General features: G+C 44.7%; 1 protein-coding gene across 2 annotated transcripts in view; it reads left to right on the forward strand.

The window, feature by feature from the left end:
* AFAP1L1 (actin filament associated protein 1 like 1) overlaps window positions 1-25562 on the forward strand; it is a 68292-nt gene extending 42730 nt beyond the window's left edge. Inside the window, exons 10-19 of one of the 2 annotated variants that reach the window (XM_024246944.3) lie at window positions 194-287; window positions 524-676; window positions 2101-2312; window positions 3963-4108; window positions 4769-4841; window positions 6979-7090; window positions 13937-14101; window positions 17001-17179; window positions 20006-20134; window positions 24417-25562. In XM_024246944.3, the coding sequence (XP_024102712.3) occupies window positions 194-287; window positions 524-676; window positions 2101-2312; window positions 3963-4108; window positions 4769-4841; window positions 6979-7090; window positions 13937-14101; window positions 17001-17179; window positions 20006-20134; window positions 24417-24440 (1287 nt within the window). In that variant the 3' untranslated portion in view covers window positions 24441-25562. The remainder of the gene's footprint in view (window positions 1-193; window positions 288-523; window positions 677-2100; window positions 2313-3962; window positions 4109-4768; window positions 4842-6978; window positions 7091-13936; window positions 14102-17000; window positions 17180-20005; window positions 20135-24416) is intronic. The other variant, XM_063724315.1, reaches the window with a different exon arrangement.
* The last annotated feature ends 1054 nt before the right edge of the window (window positions 25563-26616 follow it).

Below are 26616 nucleotides of genomic sequence, written 5' to 3' on the forward strand. Positions count from 1 at the left end.
ACACAACCATATCTAAGTCATGGTTGTCTTTTCAATACCTGGTATGGTATCAGGCACAGGACAGTTGCTGACAAACATTTGTTAGCTAATTATCATGTGCTGGGGGAGTTGGAGGGAGACTGAACCAATAAAGGGAAATTTGGGCACTTCTGAATGTGCCCTCTGATGAGGGACTGTCTGTGTCTCTCCTCAGAGGCTGTCCCAAGAGAAGCAGACCTCAGATTCTGACAGCGTGGGCGTGGGTGACAGCTGTTCTACCCTTGGCCGCCGGGAGACCTGTGATCACGGTAGGAGCCTCTGGGAGCTCAGGCTGGGGAATGCTGGAACTGGGCAGGGCCTTGCCCATGGGCACACAGTGGCAGAGCAGGTTCTGACCATTCTGTAGACCTGGGTAAGGTGACCTGGCCTGCCATCCCTGGAGCTGCAGGCCCATCCTGTGTGCAGACTGAAAAGGCCACAAGGAAGACTAAGGATGGGTGGGACTCAGGGCTCCCTCCACTCCCCTGACCCATTTCCCCAACAGGCAAAGGGAAGAAGAGCAGCCTGGCAGAACTGAAGGGCTCAATGAGCAGGGCCGCGGGCCGCAAGATCACCCGTATCATCGGCTTCTCTAAGAAGAAGACACTGGCCGATGACCTGCAGATGTCCTCCACCGAGGAGGAGGTTCCCTGCTGTGGTGGGTCCAGGGCATGGCGAGGAAGGCTGTTCAGGTCCTGTGGGTGCGGGCTTCGGGGGCTGAGGCCAGGAGACCTCATGCCTCATCCACCTCACCCCCAGGGCAGGGGACGGAATCCAAGCCTACTGGGAGGCTAAGCCCCACTCCATTAACACTCTAGGCCTTCCCATCACTTCGCTTCCCAGAGGCCCTGACACTCAACGAAAGGAAAAGCCAGCTGACCACTGTATTGCTATGCTCCCTGTGACCGTAGCCCAAATCACTGCCCATCTCTGGGCCTCAGTTTCTCAGTTTTCTCCACGATAACAAGACAGGGGTATCTTATTTCCAGCATAGAATGTGCCAGGTGTATAAGTAACAACCCATATTATAGGGAAATTTATTGGAGAAAAATATTTAGGTACTTTTTATTAAAAATGCATTCAATGTGAATTAAAGGTGATTTGAAGGGGAAAACATTATTTTGCTCATGTAAATGTAGTGTTCCATGTACTGGAATCCAGTTTTTAAAAATCATATATTTTGGATATGCAGTAATATTCTAACCCTGAAAAAAATATTATAAAAGTACATGACAAGGCCAGGCGCAGTGGCTCACCTCTGTAATCCCAGCACTTTGGGAGGCCGAGGAGGGAGGATCGCTTGAGCCCTGGAGTTTGAGTCCAGCCTGGGTAACATGGTGAAACCCTGTCTCTACCAAAAATACAAAAATTAGCCAGGCATGGTGGTGTACGCCTGTAATCCCAGCTACTTGGGAGGCTGAGGTGGGAGGATCACTTGAGCCCGGGAGGTTGAGGCTGCACTGAGCCGTGATAGAGACACTGTACTCCAGCCTGGGTGACAGAGGGAGACCCAGTCTCAAAAAATAAATACATAAATAAACATATGGCTACAAAGAAATATTTTGTAATCAGTGAATCAGAGTGCATTATGGTAAAAATAAGCAAATTTAAATCTAAAACATTAAGAGGGAATTCTAAACCTGTGGGTCATTAGCTACATAGCAGCTGTGCCTTGGTCAAGTTTAAGATTACGTGGGTGAGACATTTTTGTTCCCACATGCTGCCACTGGGTGTCAGCATCATCCATTATTTTCCATCTTTCAGTAACAGTTTTGATTTGGGAAGAAAAGGCAAAAGAGTTGTGTTTTTTATATACCATATGCAGTAGTTCCTGCCCTTTTCATCAAGCTTGGTGTGGCCCAAAGGCTGTGCAGAGATGTACGAATGCCATTATCAGTCCATGTTTCACAGCTAAGAAACAAACTCAGAGAAATGCATGCCCAAGGTCACCCTGAGGTCACAGGGGAAAGAGAGCTGACCAGGACCCCGAGACCTTCTTTCCAGCAGACACATGGAGCCGCCTTGCATCCCCATGCTATCCCAGGGCAGGCTATGGGAACCTCACACCATTGTCTCCTCCAGGCTACCTGAACGTGCTGGTGAACCAGGGCTGGAAGGAACGCTGGTGCCGCCTGAAGTGCAACACTCTGTATTTCCACAAGGATCACACGGACCTGCGAACCCACGTGAACGCCATCGCCCTGCAAGGCTGTGAGGTGGCCCCGGGCTTTGGGCCCCGACACCCATTTGCCTTCAGGATCCTGCGCAACCGGCAGGAGGTGGCCATCTTGGAGGTGAGAGGAGAGGGTGGGACGCGGGTGGTGCTTGGTCTGGGGACTCTGGCCTGAGTGTCATGTTTTTGTTTGGGGGAGCCCTTGCTACTGACACCAAGGGGACTGAAGGGGAAGGAAAGCAAGCCTCACTCCTGTCAGGTGACCCAAGTAGATTATAAGACAACACACAGGACACCCACTTAATTTGAATTTCAGGTAAGCCACGAACATTACCTGAAATGTTTTCATAATAAAATAGGCATGTCTCACGCAAGATTGGAGCTTTATCGATACGAAAATATTATTCATTGTTCATCTGACATTCAAATTAAATAAAACATTCTGTATTTTTATTCACTAAATCTGGCAGCCCCAGAACCAAGGTTTGTTTTTTCTCCCTTACCTTAAAATCCCAAGCCTGAAAGGCATTTAGTCTGGTCTAACCATTCAGATTCTGGAATCCCCTCTAAGACCTTTCACCAGTACCCTCCTCTGGTGGAGGAGAAGGTCCACTGCCTCTCCCATTGAGCAATTCAAATTTTAGAAAGATTTTCCCCATACTAAGTTGAAATCTTTAAGCTCCAGGAAGGCAATAATTAGGCCTATTCTGCATACTTCTGTTTTTCCAGAACTCAGCATGATGTCCAGCACTAGAATACTATGGGCTCTAGAAATATTTTTTGAACAAATGAGTGAATGAAGTGTGATTTCATTTCACCGATTCACTGTCCTTCTTACTCACGGGCACTAGCCTCCTCTCTGAGGTCATGCAGAATACGTGGACTCTCTCTTCCACATGGCAACCCTTTGGCGATTTAGAATTTAAAATGTCAACACTAGAGGAAAACAGGAAACTACCTTCTGCCATTACAGATAAGGAAACTGAGGCCAGGACAGCCACGTGCTTTATCCAGGGGTCCACAGAGGGCCAGTGGTCTCTTGGTCTTGTCCTAGAATCTGACCTCTTGGTCTTGTTTTCTGCCCAAGACCCACTGCCTCTCTCAGTTCTTAAATTTCAAAAAATATCGCCTCCGTAACTCACTTTTATTTTTGGTAGTTTGAGCTAGGTCTCTTATTTGTCTTATACACGAAGCTTTCCAGCAAAAAGTGTGCTTTATGTGTTCAAGTTTAGCATTTGTGTGCTAATTTAATTTTATAAGATGCTCTTTAAATGAGAATTAACATACGTCCGTGTTTAGCTGACTGGCAACTTCTTGGAGATTTTCCATTTTCCTATACACAGTATTGTAATTATTTGGCAATTATAACACAAGAAACAATTTTGATTGAGTTGTATGAGAAATGGCCTCTTCTAATAAAAAGTAAATATTTTTTTAAAAATTCAGAGAACACCCAAATGTTGGTTTTATATTCTAATGGTTGGGGAAGGCTCTGAGAATGGAAAGTGAGGGCAGGGAGGCCTCTGTCTTAGAGAGGTCATCAGGGAGGGCCTCCCTGAGGAGGTGACATTTGAATGGAAACCTGAATAGATGGAAGAAGGGAGCCTCTTGGATTTCTGGATGTGTGCTATAATCTTATTCCTCTTTGACCCCTGAGTATCGGGTACGTAGTCAGTACTTACAAATATTTCTGGGTTTGGCTGAAGTCAACAGGTCTCCAGGAGCCCTGACAGTAGGAAAATGAACTCCACCTTTGCCTCCTGTCCTTCAGGCAAGCTGTTCAGAGGACATGGGTCGCTGGCTCGGGCTGCTGCTGGTGGAGATGGGCTCCAGAGTCACTCCGGAGGCACTGCACTATGACTACGTGGATGTGGAGACCTTAACTAGCATCGTCAGTGCTGGGCGCAACTCATTCCTGTAAGTGTCAGCTGCACCGGCCACACCTGCCCAGGACCTTTCCTGTCTCCATCCCTCTCTGAGGCTGAGTCCAGCCCTGGGCACTGGGAGGGAAGGGAGGAGCTAAGGAAAGCTCTGCTTCCTTGGTAAGCTGGAATGGGTGTCTTCCTCTTCCAGCAAAGAGTGGGGAGCTGGCTGAAGGAGGTAGCCCAGAGTCAGAGGCAAGCTGTGGATGGAAGGAGCAAAAATAGAGAAGCCTTGGAGTAGTGGCCTGGGCTCTGCCCTCATGTCATGGGACTTTAAGCTTTCACACACTGGAGCATGGGCACATGGCTAGTATATGGCATTCGGTACTAGAAGAGCGAAGTTCAAGTCCCAGCTCAGTCACCACCAGCAGTGGAAGCTTGCACTGGTTGCTTGCCATCTCAGATCTCTGTTTTCTGACTCATAGAATGGTGGTGATGAATTACCTGGAGTCAGGAAGTGAAGAATCACATTGGTCCTGTCTATGATGCCCTAACACAGCCCATGACACAATGCTGCCTGCCATCTTGCTTTTACCAATCTTCTGATCTGCCTTAAGAGTTTCTGCCAGAATCAATGAGAGTGAGGACAGGAATGCACTGTAAGCTGCAAAGCATCATTGTCATTGTCATTGTCATCATACCTTTTATTTTCTAGATATGCAAGATCCTGCCAGAATCAGTGGCCTGAGCCCCGAGTCTATGATGATGTTCCTTACGAAAAGATGCAGGTACAGTCCCTTGGGGCTGCCCAGGAACGTGGCAAAGGCCACTTATTAGCTCTCCCTCTTTCTGCTCCCTTTACCTTCTGCCTCAGAAAGATCATTTTCATTTAAGCAGCAGTAGCTAGAAGGGGAGCCCCTTCTTATCATAGAGCGTGGCTCAGGATGAGGAATCCCTGGCACAGGAGGCTGGGTGGTGCGGTGGAAAGAGACCCAGGTTGGGAGGAAGAAAGGGCTCTGTAGACTCCCAAACACTACCAAAAGGTGAGGCATTGTCTCCAGTTTGAGCAAGATGCTGGGGCCCTCCTCCTGTTTACCACTCTGTGAACTTATCCTGCTGATTCCGTGGTGTCTGGGGCAGGTGCTGACTCTGGGGCCACCCTGCAAGCCTTCACCCAGTGACTTCATGATCTGGGAGCTTCAGCTCCCAGGCCAGTCTCCATGTTTTGCTTGCTAAGCCAGGGAGATACCTGCTTACTAATTTACAGTGAGGCCTGTGTAGCCATCACATGACCTGGAATGCTCCTGGCAGCATGCCCTGTGCTGTCTCCTCCCTCAGAAAGCGAGACAAGAGCCACATTCCAATCAGATGCTGGTGGGTGGGTCAGGCCTCACAGTTAGCAGGAGAGAGAGGCAATTAAGCTGCAGAGGACAACAGATGTGTCTGCAGACAGGACCTCTGCCTTGGACAGTGTTGCATGACACACTGAGTTTTCACCTCTAGGACTCCTTTTTCTAGAAATTTCTCCAGTCATCCTTCTGTTCATATGGTCTTTCTTCAGACTCAGATAAACCTGTGGATGCAGCTTGAGGTTTTTCTCAGTTGCAGAGTTTAGTGGCAAGACAGCTTAGCACTTAAGGATGTGAAGTTTGAGTCAGACTCAGGGCTGCTGGTCTTCACTTCCTGACTCCAAAAGGATATGATAAAACCTACCTTCTTGGATGACTGCAAGAATTAAATAATACTTTATGTAAAAAAGTTTAGGCGGGGTCTGGGTGCCGTGGCTCATGCCTATAATCCCAGTACTTTGGGAGGCTGAGGTGGGTGGATCACTTGAGGCCAGGAGCTCAAGTCCAGCCTGGCCAACATGGTGAAACTTCATCTCTACTTAAAAACTACAAAAATTATCCAGGCATAGTGGCATGTGCCTGTGGTCCCAGCTACTCGAGAGGCTGAGGCAGGAGGATCACTTGAACCCAGGAGGTGGAAGTGAGCCAAGATCATGCCACTGAACTCCAGCCTGGGCAACAGAGCGAGACCCTGTCTCAAAAAAAAAAAAAAAAAAAAAACGTTTAGGCTGGGCGCAGTGGCTCATACCTATAATCCTAGCACTTATAGGAAGCTGAGGTGGGTGGATCACTTAAGCCCAGGAGTTTGAGACCAGCCTGGCCAACATGGCAAAACCCTGTCTCTACAAAAATTAGCTGGGCATGGTGGTGCACATCTGTTGTCCCAGCTACTTGGGAGGCTGAGGTGGGAGGATCACTTGAGTCCAAGAGGTTGAGGCTGCAGTGAGCCATGATCACACCACTGCACTCAAAAAAAGAAATTAGCACAGTGCCTAGACATTGGAAGGTCCTATACAGAGGAGTAGATAGTACTGTTGTTGACAACATCATTATTATATTATATTATTATCATATTTAACTCATGGTTTCCTAAGCTTTCACTGGATTTTTAGTATTCTTAATATTCTTCATGCACAAATGTATAGTTAATCTATTAAGTTATGTCACTTCTATCACTGGCTCATCTCATCCAGGACTTTTCTTCTTGAGGGAAGACTGTTTTCTTTTTGAAGCAATTCAGAAAATCAGGATACTTCCAAATGTTCTAAAGACAAAAATATCTATGATAAATCAAATATAGCCACCCACAGTCTTTTGAGACTTTCTAATTTTCCTCTCAGCAGGTGCTGCAGTTTAGGGTTGCCTTCTGCTGCCCCCCCAGCAGAAAGGTATGAGGTTCAAATGATATACTGCTAGCAAAAGTGCTTTATGATTTTTGAGTGCTATGCAAGTCTAAAAATGTAAGACCAAGATCTCAGAGCAAGAAGACTCCATACTGAGCAAAGACCGCAGTACACCCTGCATTGATGAGTCTGCGCCTGCCTGAACTTGACTGTCTTCCTCCATCTCCCACCAGGATGAGGAGCCCGAGCGCCCTACAGGGGCCCAGGTGAAGCGTCACGCCTCCTCCTGCAGTGAGAAGTCCCATCGCGTGGACCCGCAGGTCAAAGTCAAACGCCATGCCTCCAGTGAGTTGTGTGTGGGCCTCCCCTGCTGACTAGGGAGGAAGGAAAGGAAGCAGTCTATAGGAGGGATCTCAAAATCAGTTTCCCTGGTGGGTAAATAAATGAGCAAAGTGAGATGCAAGAAAATACTCTACCGTTAGAAAAATCACAGAGCAAGCACAATGATAAAGGGCAGCTAGCATGTGGCCTCCAAGGGAAAATGACAGGGAGTTGGGGGGTGGGGAGGTACTGTAGGAAACTGGTACCCAGTTTTCTCAGGTCCCAACTATAGGGGAGGCTGCTGCTCAGCTCCAGCAGATGATCCCTATGCAGCAGTACCAGGCCCCTAACACCAGATTTGCCAATTACTTAAAAGAGGCCAGAAATCTAGAATTTAGGTGAAATCTACTTATTTTTTAATATCAGCAACTATTTTTTTTTAATTTAGCACCAAATGAGGCCAAATAGAGAGAGAGAGAGAGATTGTTGACAAGCTGTATCTGTTTCAGAGGCTAACAATGTGTGATTTCTGAGCTGGGGTAGTAAGTGGAGAACGGAACCCATCCAAATACCCTGGAGCCAGCTGCCGTGAAAGCCACAGCTCACCTTGGTGTCCCACCCTAGCTCTGCCTAGCACCCCACAGGAGCTCAGTGAATTGCCTGATTGCCACACTGCACAATAATGACTAAGTATGCCAGGCAACTCTGTTGTGAATTCTGTTTTACTTCCAACAGTAATCTGTGCTCCTGTGTGATTTATCTTTATGAACAAGCCAGCTTCCTGTGGGACAGCATGTTCCAAAAGTTTTTTCTCTGTTCCTTTACATTGCTTCCCCCTGCATCTCAACAGAGTCAAGTTCTGTTCTGTGCTTTTTGAAAACTTACTTTTATTTTTTAATACCTATTTTTAAAGATACTTTTCTATATTATAACTCCATTTCATTTGTATAGATCATCCCTTCTGAGGGTCAGGAAATCTGTATTCCATTCCTCATTCCTCCCTTGACTACTGAATTACTGTGTACCTCTGGGAAAAGTCCTTTCCACTCTTTGGGCCTGAGTTTCCTCTCTGAACAATCAGAAGGTTGTTGTGTAACTTTGCACTCTACTCTCAGAGGCACTGGAAATGCGGGGCCTTGTGAAATGCCCATTTTAAAATGGGAATCTAAACTGAAAAAAGGATGTAAGATTAAAGAAATCACCGAATGTCAGCGACAACAACAAAAAACTAACAAACACACACAAAAAAGCAGACCCTTTCTTCAAATTAAATCTTATATGAAAACCCAGTTTATAAAAGAAAAATAAAAGTGGAGCTACTCTGGTTGAGGCCCACTTGGCCTCCACTTTTCCTGTTAGCCATCGTGGGGTCATAAGGTTCCTTGAAGGGCAGTGGGAAACCACAGTGGAAAACTACGGATGAATTCCAACAAGGTTGTTTTTTAGATGAAGAAACTGAAGAAAATAAAAGGGAAGATATCTTAGTCCATTTCTCCTGCTATAACAAAATCCCATAAGCTGGTTAACTTATAAATAACAGAAATTTATTTCTCATTGTTCTGGAGGCTGGTAAGTCTGAGATCAAGGTGGCAGCCGATTTGGTGTCTGGTGAGGGCCTGTTTCCTGGTGATGACCATCTTTTTGCTCCCTGGGGTCTCTTTCCTAAGGGCACTAATCCCACCCATGAGGGCTCTACCCTCATGACCTAATCACCTACCAAAGGCCCCACCTCCAACTGCCATCACAAAGGGGATTAGGTTTCAACATATGAATTCTGGGGGATGTAAACATCTAGTCTATAGCCAAAGGATTTTGCCCATGATCATGTATTAATTGCCTATTGCTACATAAGAAATTACCCAAAATTTAGCTCCTCTAAACAATAAGCAGGAACATGTGTTATGTCACACGGTTTCTGTGGGTCAAGAATCCCCAAATGGCTTGGATAGGTAGTTCTGGCTTGGGGTCTCTCATGAGATCTCAAGATGTTGGCCGGTCATCTGAAGTCACCTAAAGGCTTGACAGGCTGAAGGATCCACTGCTAAGACGGCTCACTGCATGCCTGGCAAGTTTGTGCTGGTTGTTGGAAGGAGGCCTCAGTTCTTTGCCATGGGGATTTCTTCATAGAGTTGCTTGTCCTTGTGATGTGACAGCTGGCTTCCCCGAGAGCAAGCAACCCAAGAAGGAACAGCAAGGCTGATGCTGCAAGGTCTTTTATGACCTATGGTTAGAAGTTACACTCTGTCATTCTGCAATATCCTAATGGTTACACAGGTCAGCACTGTTTAGTGTGGGAGGGGACTATAAAAGGGCATGAATATCAGGAAGCAAGAATCATGGAGGCCAAGTAGATTGCTGAGAAAAATGGTGGTGTGAGAAGCTGCATGGACCCACTCCCTAGCAAAACAGCTGTAGCTCGTGAAATTTATTAAAACAAACAATTATTTAAAGTCTGGAAATTTTCCTAAGGGCAAATGAAGAAACATTTACTCTAGAAAATTTGCTACATCTTAGTAAGAACAGTGAGAGTTTGTGGCATTTGAGCCGCAACCTACCCCTTTATTCCCCAACTCAGTTTGAAAGAATCTTCACTCCAGGCACGTCTGGACAAGAAAACAGGGCTCCTTCTTCCCCCAGCTGCCAGTCAAGGGCTACAGTATCTCCCCAAGAAGGGCAGGCTGCCAGTATTTTTTGTCATACCCAGCTCCATGCTGCAGAGGCTAAATTCCAGGTGATTGCAGCCAAGAGGTAGGAAGCTCCCTTCCTCTACCCAGATGATAGAGCAAAGGCTTTGCCCCAGGTAGGGTAAGCCAAGAATACTGGGGCCCTGATTGCCCTCATCCTAGCTCACTTGTAAGGCAGAGGTTCCATGCTGGGAGAGGCAAGCAGAGTAGACCAGAGGTTGCTGCCCCCACCCAGCACCCTGCTTATAACAGGAATGTCACTCCAAGAGAAACAGGCTCTTAATTTGTTTTGTGCTGCTATAACAGAATAACAGAGACTGAGTAATTTATAATGAACAGAAATTATTAGCTCCTAGTTTGGAGGCTGGAAAATCCAAGATCAAGGTGTTGACATCTAGCAAGGGCCTTCTTGCTGCATCATCACATGGCAGAAAATGGAAGGGTAAAGAGGCAAAGGGGGGTTGAATTTGCTCTCTTTTAATGGCATTAATCCCACCCATGAAGGCAAAGCCCTCATGGCCTAAATGACCTCTCAAAGTCCCATCTTTTCATACTGTTATAATTGCAATTAAATTTCAACATGAGTTTTAGAGGGGATGAACATTCAAACCACAGCACAGGCCATTGTTCCCACCCCTGGATCCAGAGCAGTGACTCAGAGATTTTGCCGAGTGGGGAAAGGCACGCCATAAGAACAGAGAATTCCAAAGCTCTTCCTCGAAAGAACTGACTTTAGTTGAAACAGAGTGTGGGAAAGTGTAAACCAAAGGGTGCTCTCAAAAACAATGGAGATTTGGTGGTTATGAGAACAATAAACTAAACCATAGGCTAGTTTATCAGAGAGAACCACAGAAAGAGACAGCTAAAATTGCCCTCAGCCGGGCGTGATGGCTCACCCTTGTCATCCCAACACTTTGGGAGGCTGAGGCAGGTGGATCACTTGAGGTCAGGAGTTCAAGACAAGCCTAGCCAACATGGCAAAATGCTGTCTCTACTAAAAATACAAAAATTAGCCAGGCGTGGTGGTGGGCACCTGTAATCCCAGCTACTCAGAGGCTGAGGCACAAGAATCGCTTGGACCCAAGAGGCAGAGGTTGCAGTGAGCCATGATGGTGCCACTGCACTCCAGCCTGGGCAACAGAGTGAGACCCTGTCCCAAAAAAAAAAAAAAAATACATATATATATATATATATATATATATATATATTTAAAAAGAAATTTTTTTAAATAAAAAGAGCCCTCCTAGGGTTAGAACAAATCTCAAAGATGGGCCTCCAGAACTATCCTGTAAAGGGGCTGAATTTAATTGGATCAGGCTGTGGAGTAATTGATGCATTGTCAAAATCGATAGAGCAAACACCTGACAATTAGTAGAGCTGGGTGTAACAGCAACAGAGACCGACTGCTTAACAGGAGATTAGGAAAAGAGTCAGAAATCCCTGCTAATACGCTGTCACCCCAGAGTGACTGTACACATGCCAAGGCTATGGCCTCTGAGGAGCAACATCAGTGGCTTCATACTTCAAGAGGAAGTGGACTACACTAAAATAGTTCAGACAAGTCACTAAACAAATAAGAAAATAACAACCCGGTTGGGGGGATGCATATCAAAAGATACTACAATATATTCTCTAAAATGACCAGTTTTCAACAAAAAATTATGAGACACGTGAAGAAGCAAGAAAATGTGACCCATACAGAAGGAAAAAAATCAAGCAACAGAAACTGCCTGAGAGGGGCCCAAATGTAGAATTTAACAAAGATTTCAAAGCAGCCATTATAAATATATTTAAAGAACTTAAGGAAACCATGCTTAAAGAAATAAAGGAACAGAAGATGATGGTGTATTAACAGATAGTCTATATTATTGATAGCCTATATTATTGGTAGTCTCTATCAATATATTATTGATAATAGCCCATTCCTCCTGCTATAACAAAATTCCATAAGCTGGGTAACTTATAAACAACAGAAATGTATTTCCCATTGTTCTGGAGAAATTGGCTTTATACTGCAGGAGGAAATAGACTATGCTGAGTACTACACTACACTATACTGTACACTACAGTATATGTATATGGAACTACACTACAGTTATATGGAATATAGCTATATGCTTACTATATTATACTATATAGTATAGTCATATGGAATATATTATTGATAATATATTGATAAGAACCAAATAAAAATCATGAGGCTGAAAAGTACAATAACTGAAAGGAAAAACTCACTCAATGGGCACAACAGTAAATTTGGCCTGGTAGAAGAATCAGTGAACTTGATGATAGAAAAATAGAGATTATGCAAACCAAGAGCAAAGAGAAAAAAAGAATGAAGAAAAATGACAGAGCCTCAGAGGATTGTGGAACACCATTAAGTGCACAAACATATATGTACAGGGAGTACTAGAAGGAGAAGAGAGAGAGAGACAGATGAGCATAAAAAATATTCAAATAATGGCTGAAACTTGCCAAATTTATTGAAAAACATTAATCTATACATCCACGAAGCTCAGTGAAATCCAAGTAAGATAAAGGCAAGGAGATCTACAAAAGACACATCATAGTAAAAATGCTGATACCAAAGACAAGGAAAAAATCTTGAAGGCAGAAGAGAAAATCAGGTCATCATGTATAAGAGAACCCCAGTAACATTAACAGCTGACTTCTCATCAGTAACAATGAAAGCCAGAAGGCCCTCCATGCTGTATTTATGATCAGGCTTGAACTGCATGTAGTTGTGTCAGGAACAGATTTTTGCATGGGTCACTGGGTGACCACTGCAATCCCTGCAGCAGCTGGCTACACAAGACCCCCAATTATCCATAAACTGCAGGAATTATTCTGCACCGACTTATATAAAGCTGTGTGCCCCTCTGTATAGCGCACAAAAAAAAAAAAGTAAAACTTTCCCTAAGAGGTTGAACTATGGCCTTGGCCCAGCTACAGCAGTATTGCACAGCATGGACCCTGGAGTCAGAGAGACATGGAGACATGGGTTTAAGCTCGGCTCTGCCACCATTAGCAGTGGGACCTAACCTCTGTGTGCCTCAGTTTCCTCAACAATAAAAGAAAATTAATTATAGTAAGTTTTGTGGGCTGGGCGCAGCGGCTCACTCTTGTAATCCCAGAACTTTGGGAGGCTGAGGCAGGCTGATCACTTGAGGTCAGGAGTTCGAGAACAGCCTGACCAACATAGCGAAACCCCATCTCTACTAAAAATACAAAAATTAGCCGGGCATGGTGGTGCACACCTGTAGTCCCAGCTACTCTACTCGGGAGGCTGAGGCACGAGAATCGCTTGAACCCCAGAGGTGGAGGTTGCAGTGAGCTGAGATCACGCCACTGCACTCCAGCCTGGGTGACAGAGCAAGACTCCGTCTCAAAATAAATAAAATAAGTTTCATGATGACCAAGTGGGAATGCAAGTGAATGGCTCAGCATATAGTGCCTTGTGTGTAGTAAATAATAAATAATTTTTGCCATAATTATTTGTTTTTATTGTCCATCATAGTGTTGAACCTGCAGTAGACCACCAGGTCCCTCCGTCCCCCAACCCCTTCCCCAGTAATAAAATGGACAATGCCTGACTGTAGTCCAAAGTCTAGAATCTCTGGAGATCTGAGTTATATGGAACGGTCTCCTTGACTTATAGATACCTGAAAACTGACTATAAAACACGCTCTTTTAAAACCAAAGTATGTTCTACATCACAAATTTGTTTTTTAATAATATTATCATTATTATCTAACCCTTACTATTTGCCAGGTACTATACTAAATGCTTTTCATTAATCATCTCATTTAACCCTTATCACAACTCTTTATGAGGTAAATTGTATCCATATGCTTATTTACAAATAAGGAAACTAAGGTCAAGGGGGAAAGGCACAGAAAAACACTACCAGTCACTTTTGCCTAATGGCACACAACCAGGAAGGTCAAAAATGCCCAAATCTCAGACTGTCTGTTCCAAGGCCTTGCTCCTAGTCCCTGTGCCCTGTGGCCTCCCTTTTGCTTCTTATTTCCTTAGAGGATTCACACTAAATATATCTAAGGGACTAGGTCTAAATATTTCCATTTTATAGATGGAGAAGTTGGGGCGGAAAGAGAAGCTGACACCACCCAAGTACCTTTGCCAGAGGTCAGTACTGAGGGCTTTTCCCTTCCCCACATCTTTGCAGGTGCCAATCAATACAAGTATGGCAAGAACCGAGCCGAGGAGGACGCCCGGAGGTACTTGGTAGAAAAAGAGAAGCTGGAGAAAGAGAAAGAGACGATTCGGACAGTGCTGACAGCACTGAGACAGGAGAAGAGGGAACTGAAGGAAGCCATTCGGAGCAACCCAGGTACCTATGTGGGTGTGGTCCTGAGAACCTATGGGTGGCCGGCTCATCCTTGGACACAGTAAAGGGAGGTCTCTTGCACAAGTCACCTGGTTTCCTACCCAAGAGAAGTGGGCTTCTCCTCCCCTCCTCCTTCTCCTCCTCCTCTTCTTCTCCTCTTCATCATTATCATCATCATTCCTCCCCAAGAGAAGTGGGCTTCTCCTCCCCTCCTCCTTCTCTTCCTCCTCTTCTTCTCCTCTTCATCATTATCATCATCATTCCTCCCAGTTAAAGAAAATGCCATCAATTTAATAACTTGTTTTGGAGGGATGAAAAAGCATCACAATAATGTATACACTTAATGTAGTAAGAAGCAACCTGATTTTAGAAATATGAAGCACGGAAGTGTGCCTTAGAATCAAGGAAATAAGAGATGTCATTTTGAACCCCACCTTCATTCATTCACAGATATATGTGAGACATTGGTCCTAGTGCAGGGAATAATGGACATGACACTTTCCCAGGATCCTCTTCTGAAACCCAGGGACCTCAGCAGGCCCTGCCTGCTCTGGGCTTCTCCACACCCTATTTTCTGCTGTGTTTCCTTCGCATTCTAACTGCAGTTTGACACACTTTAAGCCTAAGGTTTCTTCACATGCCAGAAGGAGCAGAAGTCCTGTTTCTATAGAACATGTCCACAAACATGTAGCCCTATGAGAATCTGGTGGACCTATGGACCCTTTCCTAAGAAGAAACACCACAGTTCACAATGCTGCAAAAAAAAGTTCAGGAGCTCATGTGGCTGCCTTTGGAGCCTATCCATAGATTGCCTAAGACTCCATGAACCTCAGATTAAGAACTTCTGGTTTAAAGGAGAAGACTTGTTCTGTGTGGCCAAGAACCAGAATCAACAGGAGGAAGGCACAGGAAGGCCGTTTTGTTCCCATATAAAGAATTTTCTGAGAGTCAGAACCAGGATTTGGAGCAAGCTGACTCTCCTTGTCCTGCTCATTTTTTTCCCCTATGGCACTATCACTTTGTAACATATCAGATTATTTATTATATTTATTATTTATTGTTTGCCACAGACACACAAATATAAGCACCATAAGGGCAAGGATCTTTGCCTGTTTTGTTCACTGATATATCTAGGGCCGAGGACAATGCCTGATACATGGTAAGCATGCATTAAATACATGGTGAATGATGAATATAAAGAATTCAACATTACTGGAAAACCTTCCAGCCCAGCCTCCATCAGGGCAAAGAATGGAACTGATTTTTAAACCTGGTAAGACCCAACACAGCACTTGGTATGAGAAAGGTACTAATATAGGTTTGTTAGATTAAATCGAAAAAGTGGGCTGGGTGCCGTGGTTCATGCCTGTAAGCCTAGCACTTTGGGAGGCTGAGGCAGGAGGACTGTTTGAGTGCAGGAGTTCAACACCAGCCTGAGCAACATAATGAGACCTCATCTCTATTTTTCTTAAAGAAAGAAAATTTTTTAAAAAATTTTTAAGAAAATTTAAAAATAAATTTAAATTGAGGCCAGGTGCGGTGGCTCACGCCTGTAATCCCAGCACTTTGGGAGGCTGAGGTGGGTGGATCACAAGGTCAGGAGACCGAGACCATCCTGGCTAACACGGTGAAACCCCGTCTCTATTAAAAATACAAAAAATTAGCTGTGTGTGGTGGCGGGTGCCTGTAGTCCCAGCTACTCGGGAGGCTGAGGCAGGAGAATGGTGTAAACCCGGGAGGCAGAGCTTGCAGTGAGCCGAGATCACACCACTGCACTCCCACGTGGGCGACAGAGAGAGACTCCGTCTCAAGAAAAAAAAAAAATTGAATAAGCAGCAAATCCTACTGAAAACTCTGGTGTCTGTAAAGCCCTGCTATGACACTTGTTTACAAGTAACAGAAACCAAAGCTAAACTGGCAGAGAAATGAAAGAAGATGTAATTGGAAAATTGAGCGATCTGGTGTAGTGGGGTCCAGGGACTTAAATGATGTCACCAGGAAGCTTATTTCTCACACTCATGCTTCTACCCTTCTCTCCTTTGGTTTCATTCTTCCCTTGTGATGCCACAATGGCTGCACAGTGACAGCCCTCCCAGCCAACCCAAGCAGAGAGCGCTTCTCCTCCCAATGACCACCACAAAACCCTCTGGATTCACTCTGATTGGTCCCACTTTCATCCCTAATCCAATCACTGTCACCAGAAGATGAGTTGTGATTATGGGGCAGACCTAAGTTATGTGCCAAACCCTTGAACTAGAAGTAGAGTCAGCCCCACTCAAACTAGAGAGAATGGGGGTAGGGGGGCAGGTGCAGTGGCTCCTGCCTGTAATCCCAGCACTTTGGGAGGCCAAGGCTGGTGGATTACTTGAGGTCAGCAATTTGAGACTAGCCTGGCCAACATGGCAAAACCCCATCTCTACTAAAAATACAAAAATTAGCTGGGTGTGCTGGCATGTGCCTGTAGTCCCAGCTTCTTGGGAGGCTGAGGCAGGAGGATCACTTGATCCCAGGAGGCGGAGGTTGCAGTGAGCTGAGATCACCCACTGCACTCCAGCCTGGGTGACAGAGTGAGACTCCGTCTCAAGGAAAAAAAAAAAAAAAAAAAAGAAGAGAGACAGAATGAGAGGGGGAAGGTGGTTTCCCAATGAAAACTCAGAGTGCTATTTCCAGGAGATGGTGAAATAGGTACCAGACATATAAAGAACATAATGAGACCTCATCTCATTATGGAGCTGGAATCCTAGTATGGAGCTGGAACCCCAAGCCCAGGGTCCATCTCTTACCCAAGACTGGGGGCTGGAAAGGCCCTCCAGGAGGGGCAGACAAAGGCCTGAGGCCCTGCCAGATTCCCTGACGCTTCAGGTCAGGTTCAGCTTTTTCTTATCAATGTCTCTTGATTCAGGAGCAAAATTAAAGGCTCTGGAAGAAGCCGTGGCCACCCTGGAAGCTCAGTGTCGGGCAAAGGAGGAGCGCCGGATTGACCTGGAGCTGAAGCTGGTGGCTGTGAAGGAGCGCTTGCAGCAGTCTCTGGCGGGAGGGCCAGCCCTGGGGCTCTCCATGAGCAGCAAGCCCAAGAGTGGGGTGAGTCCAGGCCCTTCCATGCCAGGGGCAGCTACTCCTATATCCCTCCACCCACTACAGATCTCTCCTTCATGATCATTCTTTGGAGGTAGGGGTTATGCCCATTTACAGACAAGAAAACTGAAGTCCAAAGAGGTGAAGGGCATGCCATGGGTGGCACAGCTAGGAAGAGGACTCTTGGAGCAATTTCTCTTGGTTTCTGGCCTGTTATTTTCTCCACAACAGCAGGACCATTTGACTTTTTACCCTAAAGGTGATCTTAGAAATGGCCTTGGAGTTATTGATGATAATAGTAGCCAGCATACATTGAATAACAAACATGTGTGATCCATTACTATGGGCATCTTAACCTGTATTATCTCACACAATCTTCATGGCAGTCCTATGAGGTAGTTTAGGGGTTGACAGACGAGGAAACTAAGGTTCAGAGATGTCGAATGACTTGCTCAAGGTCACTCCGTGAAGTCGGAGACAGGATTCCAAACCCAGGAAGTCTAACTCCAGAGCCCTGCTCCAGAGCCCTCCAGGGCAACATGGCAAAACCCTGTCTCTACAAAAAATACAATGGTCTCACATGCCCTCTCCTGAGATCTCCAAGGTACCAGGCCCTGTCCTCAGGGCTCTGCATCCATTATCTCTAATTTTCCCAGCAACTCTGTGAGGAAGATACGCTCACCTCCAATGGGGCTCTCTCAGAGAGAACTTCTCTGACCTCATCTACACCACGGTTCCTCAACCTCAACACTACTGACATTTTGGACCAGTAATTCTTTCTTATAAGGGACTATTCTGTCCACCAGCAGGATGTTAGGGATGTTAAGGTCCTACCTAAGGATATCAAGTAGGATGTTAAGCAGCATCTCTAGCTTGTACTCACTGGTTGCCAGTAGCACCCCCCTTCCAGTGACAACCAAAATATCTCCAGAAATTGCCAGATGTCCCTTGGGAGAGCAAAACTGACCCTGGTTGGTCTGAATTACCAACAGCTCCCTCTATTATTCTTCCTCATAGCACTTAACCACAATTTGTGTGTATATATATTTGTGTCCTTGCTTGTCCAATGTCTGTCTTCTCCACTAGATTGTATTTTTGTTAAGAATTGGACTACATCCATTTGTTTATCATTACATTCCTGACCCTTTACAGAAAAATAGTAGGAGTACAAGAAATATTTGTCAAATGAATAAATGTTTTGCCTGCTTTCGGGTGAGGAAATTGAGACTCAAAGAGATGAAATAACTTGTCTGTTAAGTATGACTTGTCAGGAGGCAATGTGTCATTATTATTGTTGTCCCAGGTCACATTTCCTGGTCACACCACACCTGATTGAGCCAGTGCTGTGTCTTACACCCCTACACTTCCTTTCTATGGGGTGTTTCCAACCTCATTGTATAGATGAAAAACATGACAGCCAAGGAGAAAACAACTTCCCAGAGTCACAGAGGGCTGGTGGAGGAGCTAGCACTGGTTCATTCATCCCAGCTGCTTCCTCCCACCAGCGTGACCTGATATTCCCATTCCAGAGCACTTTTCCCTGGGTTTTGGATCCTTTTAACATTTTTTGGAGATAAAGAGAAGCTTTCTCTAAATTTCTTGCAAGTTTGGCTGTTAAGATGTCACCCTTAAGGAGCTACATCTAGTAAGATATTAATACTAAACAATTATCTGGAAAAATGTAAGGGGTAAAGGTAATTTCAAAAATGAGAAGGAATACGGGAGAGAGGTTAAAAGTCAGGCTGTGGGGCCAGGCATGGTAACTCATGCTATAATCCCAGCACTTTGGGAGGCTGAGATGGGCAGATCACTTGAGGCCAGGAGTTCGAAACCAGCCTGGCCAACATGGTGAAACCCCATCTCTACTAAAAATGCAAAAATTAACTGGGCGGGGTGGCACATGCCTGTCCCAGCTACTCCGGAGGCTGAAGCAAGAGAATCACTTGAACCTGGAAGGTGGACCTCCAGCCTTGGCAAGAGAGCAAGACTCTGTCTCACAATAAAAAGAAAGAAAGGAAGGAAGGAAGGAAGAAAGAAGGAAAGAAAGAAAAGAAAGAAAGAGAGAAAAGAAAGAAAGAAAGAAAGAAAAGAAAAGAAAGACAGAAAGAAAGAGAAAGAAAGAAAGAAAGAAAGAAAAGAAAAGAAAGAAAGGGCTATGGGATTGGAATCCTGGTTCTCCCACTCACCAGCCACGTGACCTTGCACAGTAATTTGACCTTTCCCATTTCCTCACCTATAAAATGGAATGACTAATAATAGTACCTACTTCATAGGCTTGTTGAAAAGCTAAAGGAGCTAATTCACACAATGCTTTGTACGTAGTGAAGTTCAGTAATTTTAGTTGTCGTCATCGTTATCTGAAGGTCCTCAAGTATCTTCTCTCACCTTGTTCAATGCTGTCATGTTTGCCAGGTGCCTTTTATTTTAAAGTTCCTCATGCAGCCAGGCACAGTAGCTCACACCTGTAATCCCAGCACTTTGGGAGGCCAAGGTGGGTGGATTGCTTGAGCCCAGGAGTTTGAGACCAGCCTGGGCAACTTGGTGAAACCCCATCTCTACTAAAAATACAAAAATTAGCCTGGCCCGGTGGTACACACCTGTAATCCCAGCTACTCGAGAGGCTGAGGTATGAGAATCGCTTGAACCCAGGAGGCAGAGGTTGCAGTGAGCCAAGCTCGTGCCACTGTGCTCCCGCCTGGGTGACAAAGAGAGACTCTGTCTCAAAAATAAAAATAAAAATAATAAAGTATCCTCAGGCTTTTGAGGGCAGGCTGGGTGTGTAGGTAGCCATCACCAGATCTCACCTATATAATTATTTATTGCCATCAACAGGAAACTGCAAGTAAACCCCAGAACAGCGTTGCAGAGCAACCTCTCCCTGTCAACTGTGTTTCTGAGCTGAGAAAGAGGAGCCCATCCATCGTAGCCTCCAACCAAGGAAGGGTGCTACAGAAAGCCAAGGTAGAGCCATAGTTCTGCTCCTCAAAATCAGAGATCTGGTAGCCCCCTTTCTATGGAACTTCACCCAAAACCAAAAAATCAACTAGTGAGAAAGGTAGAGAATTGCCAATGCATTTATGCAATGAAACTCATGAACCTTCCTCAGAAGGGGTAATCCTCAGATCTTATTCAGAACCTATTCACTCTTTGTTAACACATATTTCTAACAAGCTTAATCATCTGGTTTCTGAGCCTACAATGTGTTTTCAGACAAGACAGGTTCCATTTCATTGATGAGGTAACTGAAAATCAAGGACGATGGGACTTGCCCAGGGCTATGCAAGGTATCACTGCAAAAGCAAAGAAGCAAACCCACCTCTTCCAATTCTAAGTCCATGGCTCCCTCCAGGATGCTGGTCCACAGTCCCTTCTGTGTGACTCTTGGGGGTCAGCTGTGTTTCAGAACTTTTTGGATTTTATAAAGGTAATATGGTACCTACACTAATACACGATGAAAACCCCAATACGTTGTCCTCAGGTGGTACCATGTAAGCAAACATGTTAATAATTCTACAGCAAGACATAGGAATATGTACAGCACATGGAGTGAATAAAGATTATAAACAGACTCTTATCAGGTCAGGTCAAGTTTTGCCACCAAATGAGTCTATACCAAAACAATGGAGAAATATTTTGGTTTCACAGCTTTCTGGATTTCAGAATTGCAGATAAAGTGTGGACCTGTCCTGGTCCATTTTTTGCTGCATATAACAGAATACCTGAACCTGGATCATTTATAAAGAAACAGAATGTATTTCTTAAGAGTTTGGGAGGCCGAGAAGTCTCAGGATGATGGGCCATATCTGGCAAGGGACTTCTTGCTGATGGGGTCTCTCTGCAGAGTCTGGAGGCGGCCCAGGGCATCATAGGGTGAGGGGGCTGAACATGTTAGCTCAGGTCTCTCTTCCTCTTTTTATAAAGCCACCAGTCCCACTCCCATGATAACCCATTAATGCATTAACTCATTAATGCCTTAATCCATGAATGGATTAATCCATATTCATGAAGACAGAGCCCTCATGACCCAATCACCTCTTAAAGGCTGCACCTCTCAATACTGCCACATTAGGGATTACATTTCAACATCAGTTTTGGAGGGACAAACATTCCAATCATAGCAGGACCTGAAAAACAAATGCCTGGCACATCAGAGATGCTCAGGAAGCCTTTCTAGACCTGTCTGGCAGCAGCACAGAATGTCGGAAAAATTGGTAGGAGATGAGACTGGAAAGACAGTTTGATATAGAAGGACCTAAATTCCAAGCTAAGAAATGTGGAGACTGATGAGTTTTCAAGGAAAAATATCTTTTTTAAATATGAAAATATAAAATTAATCTTTATTAATTTAAAATAAAATGGGGAGAATGGAATGGTGGTTGCCAGAGGCTGAGGGCTGGGGGAATTGGGGAGATGTTGGTCAAAGGATACAAAGTTTCAGTTTTAAGAAGACTAAGTTCTGGGGATCTAATGTACAGAATCATGGCTACAGTTAACAATACCATATTGCATACTCGAAATTTGCTTTAAAAAGTCACTTTTTACTATTCTCACCACACACACACACACACACACACAAATGATAACTAGGTGAGGTGAGATGTGTTAACTAAACTTGACTGTGATAATCATTTCACAATATGTCAAATAAAAAAAATAGTTCAAATTAGAAACATAATAAAAGGGGGAACATCCTGTTTAAAGTAGTGGAAAACTCCAATTTCATTCATTCAAGAAACACATATTAAGCACCTGCTAAATGCTTGACACTTCACTAAACACTCTGAACATGTTCCTTCATTCCATCTTTGCAATAACCAAGTAAAATGGGCATTCTTAGCCCCACTTCACAGCGGAGAAGACTGAAGTTTAAGTGGTAGATAAACCAGTGAACAAGACAGACGAGGTCCTGGTTTTCAAGGAACTTCCAAGCCAGTGAAAGAAGACAGATAATACATAAGTGCCCTGTTAATGTAAGAAGATAATTCCAGAAAGTGATATATCTACAAATATATACATATATATACACATATATATAGAAAGGGACAGACTGGGAGTAGGGTTGGAGCAGTATACACAGTGGTCAGAGAGGGCCTCTCCTAGCAGTGACCCAAATGATGGGAAAGGAACATCATGAGAAGATCTAGAGCAGAAGTGTTCCAGCAAGAGGGGACAGCAGGTGCAAAAACTCTCAAGCATGCCTGATGGTCAGATGGCGGCCAGAGCAGCTGCAGCAAAGAGGGAGAGCGAACGTGGAAACCATGAAGGGGGAAGAGGCAAGCAGTGCCTGATCATTTATGAGCTGAAATTGCATATCATATTAGAATACATTTAAAGAACAGCTGTTTATTAGTTTCATATCAACACTGCTTTGGGAATCGGCAACATTTTGTCTAGGATCACACCCGCACGGACTTTTAAAATGCATGGCTTGGCCAGGCACAGTGGCTCACACCTGTAATCCTAGCACTTTGGGTGGCTGAGGTGGGAGGATCTCTTGAACCCAGGAGTTCGAGATCAGCCTGAGCAACATGGCGAAACCCTGTGTCTACAAAAACTACAAAAAAATTAGCCAGGTGTGGTGGCGCATGCCTATAGTCCCAGCTACTCCATAGGCTGAGGTGGGAGGATCACTTGAGCCCAGTGGGAGGGGTGAGGCTACAGTGAGCCCTGATCACACCACTGCACTCCAGCCTAGATGACACTAAGTGAGACCCTGTCTCAAAAAAAGCATGGCTCTATGCCTAGGCTGGAGCTGCATCCTCAGGTTGGAATTGACTTTCAGAGCCTAAGAGGGAAGAGTCTTTATTCTTTCCTACAGTTAGTCAGTCATTAAACAAATATTTGTTGAAGACCTACCATATGCCAGTCTTGTTGTAGTTTCTGGTTACATAACAGGGAACCCAAAAAAGTCCCTGGTCTCATAGAGTTGGGAAGGCAAGACTTTAAATACCGCACATAAATAAAGAATGTGATGCCAGAGAAGATGAACCTCCCAAAGGGGCTTAAGCACAGTGATAGCAAAGACCCTTTCGAGAAGGTGACACATAAGCAGAGACCTGAATGGAGTGTGAGGGAGAGACCCATGTGGGGGGCTGAGGGAAGGATGATCCAGGCAGAGAGAAGAGCAAGTGTCAAGTCCCTGAAGTGGGAAAAAGCTTGGCATGTTTGAGGAACATCAAGAAGATGCAGGTGATTCCAGTGAAGGGAACAAAGAGTGAGCATTAGGAGATGAGATCAGAGAAGTAACCAGTGAGGGGCCAGATCATCTAGACCAGCAGTCAGCAAACTTTTTCTGTAAAGGGCCAGAGAGTAAATAGTTTAGGCTTTCTGAACCATATGATCTGTTCCACAACCTCTCAACTCTGCCATTGTCACATGAAAATAGCCATGGACAATATGTAAATGATGATGAAAATGGCTGTGTCCCAATAAAGCTTTTTTTTGACACAGTCTCGCTCTGTCACCCAGGCTGGAGTGCAGTGAGTGGTATGATCTCGGCTCACTGCAACCTCTGCCTCCCGGGTTCAAGCAATTCTCCTGCCTCAGCCTCCTGTGTAGCTGGGATTACAGGTGCACACCACCACACTCGGCTAATTTTTTTTGTATTTTTAGTAGAGACGGGGGTTTCACCGTGTTGGTCAGGTTGGTCTTGAACTCCTGACCTCGTGATCCGCCCACCTCAGCCTCCCAAAGTGCTGGGATTACAGGCATGAGCCACTGCACTAGCCCAGTAAAACTTATTTACAGGCACTGAAATGTGAATTTCATGTCATTTTCATGTGTCATGAGATAGGCGTCTTCTTTTGATTTTTTTTTTCAAACATTTAGAAATAAGAGCTGATGGATTATATGAGAATGGGCAATAGGCCAGACTTGGCCCACAGACTATTGTTTACCAGCCTTTCATCTAAAGCCTTTCAGGCCACTGAGGAACCATGGATCTTGTTCTAACATAATGGATCTTGTTGTGACATGATGGAAGGTTTTGAGCAAAGGGTTTTGGATATAAATTACATTTTTTAAAGACCATTCAGGCAACTATGTTGAGAATGGATGAAGGGACAAGAGAGACCAGCATGGAGAAGTGACTTACTCAGGGCCACAGAAAGAGAGAGAGGGGGTTAGAACCCAATGCAACCTGGCCAGTGGAGATCTTCATCTAACTAGGTGCCATGAAATGTCTTTATCCATGTCACACTAGACCATTCAGCAAATTGATTTGTCTTGTCTTTCTGTGCTTCAGGAATGGGAAATGAAGAAAACCTAGGAAGAGGATGAGGATTTCATTCCAAAGGAAATACCAGCTTGTCCACCTGAGGAAGAAATGCTTTTTTCACAAGGAGACACCAAGAGAAGACTAGGAAGTAGCCCTCATTCTCCAGGGCACCCAAAATACCAGCCTTTATTGTCTGCATGATTTTAGGGGATATGGGGAGGGAAGAAGTAGAAGGGAGGAGGGAAATGGAGAGCATCCTTATGACTTTACAAAGGGTGGAAATGAGGATGGAGGGATACAGAAGTCTGCACAGCTGTAAAGGTTTTATAGATGTCTTTGCCTTCCCTTCTGAGGAAGAGAAGAAGAAATGAAAGCACATGTGAATAACCGCTTCCATCCCGTTCACAGCATCGCACTCCCAGTCCTTAAGGCAAAGGGAGGCAGTGCTGAAGCATTGGTGGTGCAGTGTAAAGAGACAAGACCTGATCATTTGATCACACTTGTGCCAACTTGATTCATATTGGTCATTACTGACAACCCCTGGGCAGGGCAAATAGGTTGAACAATCAATAACATTATCCCTGCCTGCATACATGTGAACAAAAGCTATAGAGGACATGCAAATTCTACAGTCATTCCTCATATGCTTTAGACAGAGTGCAGCTACTGGAATCTTCCAGATTTCAGTGTTTTAAAATCAGAGCTCTGAATACACAAAAGGAAAGAGAAATGGAGCAGCTGACATATTTTAAGCTCACAGTGATACTCAGTGACAGGAGCACAGAGCTCTAATGTCCACAGGATGTTGTAGGGTAGGGTCTTTCAGTAAATCAAGTCCCTTACCTATGTTCTATGACACTGAGGCTCTTGGAGCTATGGGTTAGAAATCCAGGAGGCAATATGTCTTTATTCTAATGAAGTCCTCATCTTGCACTCAGAGGCCCACTAGTTTGCCCTTCTATATATTAAGTAAAACCAAGAGAAATTAAGAGGATGATGGCTTCTTTCTGTCACATGGGTGCTAAACCTTTTACAAACACTTGATACTTCTATAGAGGGACCAAGGACCTCAAGTCCTGGGCAGTCTCCTTACTGTGCTACTCACTACTGTCTCAACACTGTAGTGAGTCTGTCTTTAACACATTTCCTTCCAATAAAGATAAAACCACTTAACTCTTAAGAGCCAGTGCTTAGCTCAAGAGGAAAGAAGGAAAATCTCAGAATAACCGTGGCCACTTTGCTATAGGGGTTACATATTTTAACCCACCTAAGGTTTTACAGACTTCAGGCTCACTCAAACTTTATCACCCTCTGAGGTAGCTGGAGGCCACAGCAGGAAAAATAACCTGACCAGTAATCACCCACTGATTAGTGGCAGAGCGTAGGACTTAGGGGTTATAAGCCCAGATCCAGATAGGGCTAGGTTTGAGCCATGCCTCTAATGACCAGCTGGATGACCTTGGGAAGGTCACTTGACCGCTCTGATTCTTGTTTTCCTTATCTGTGAAATGGGACTAACAATTGTTACTTTTCTCCCAAGACTGTTGGGAAGATTTAATAAGATAATATATAGTAGGCATCTTGCATAGTGTCTGAGAAATAAGAAATGCTCAGTCAATAGTGGCTGTCACTAGCCAGGCATGGTGGTACTCGCCTATAGTCCCAGTCACTCAGGAGGCTGAGGCAGGAGGACCACTTGAGCCCAGGAGTTTGAGACTGCAGTGCACTATGATCACGCCTGTGAATTGCCACTGCACTCCAGCCTAAGCAAATAGCAAGACGCCATCTATTAAAAGAAAAAAAAAAAAGTGGCTATTATTAGCTATATGAGAAATGTCTGACTCACAAGCCTGTGTTCTTTCCACTGAAGAGGAAATTACTTTTCAGTGTTCTTTTTTAAAACGTGGATTCTGGAATGTCACCTAACTCTCCAACTATGTCTTCAGTGTCTGTCATACTCTTTCTTATGCAGTTATTTTGGGGTTAAGTGTCTTTTCTCACCAACAGATCTTGAACTCTGAGAGGAGTGGCTGGGGGTAATTAATAATTAACATTTATCAAGCACTCACCATGTGTCAGGCACTGTGTGAGCCCATGGCCAGCTTCACAGGCATGCAACCTGTGCAGTCACACAGGGCCCCGTGCTTAGAAGGGCCCTGTTCTTGGTTTAATGCTCTACTATTGCCTTCTTAATAATATTTGAACAAGGAGTTCTACTTTTCCTTTT

This window comes from Pongo abelii, chromosome 4 (assembly GCF_028885655.2).
Source record: "Pongo abelii isolate AG06213 chromosome 4, NHGRI_mPonAbe1-v2.0_pri, whole genome shotgun sequence".
In the NCBI taxonomy this organism is placed as follows: domain Eukaryota; kingdom Metazoa; phylum Chordata; class Mammalia; order Primates; family Hominidae; genus Pongo; species Pongo abelii.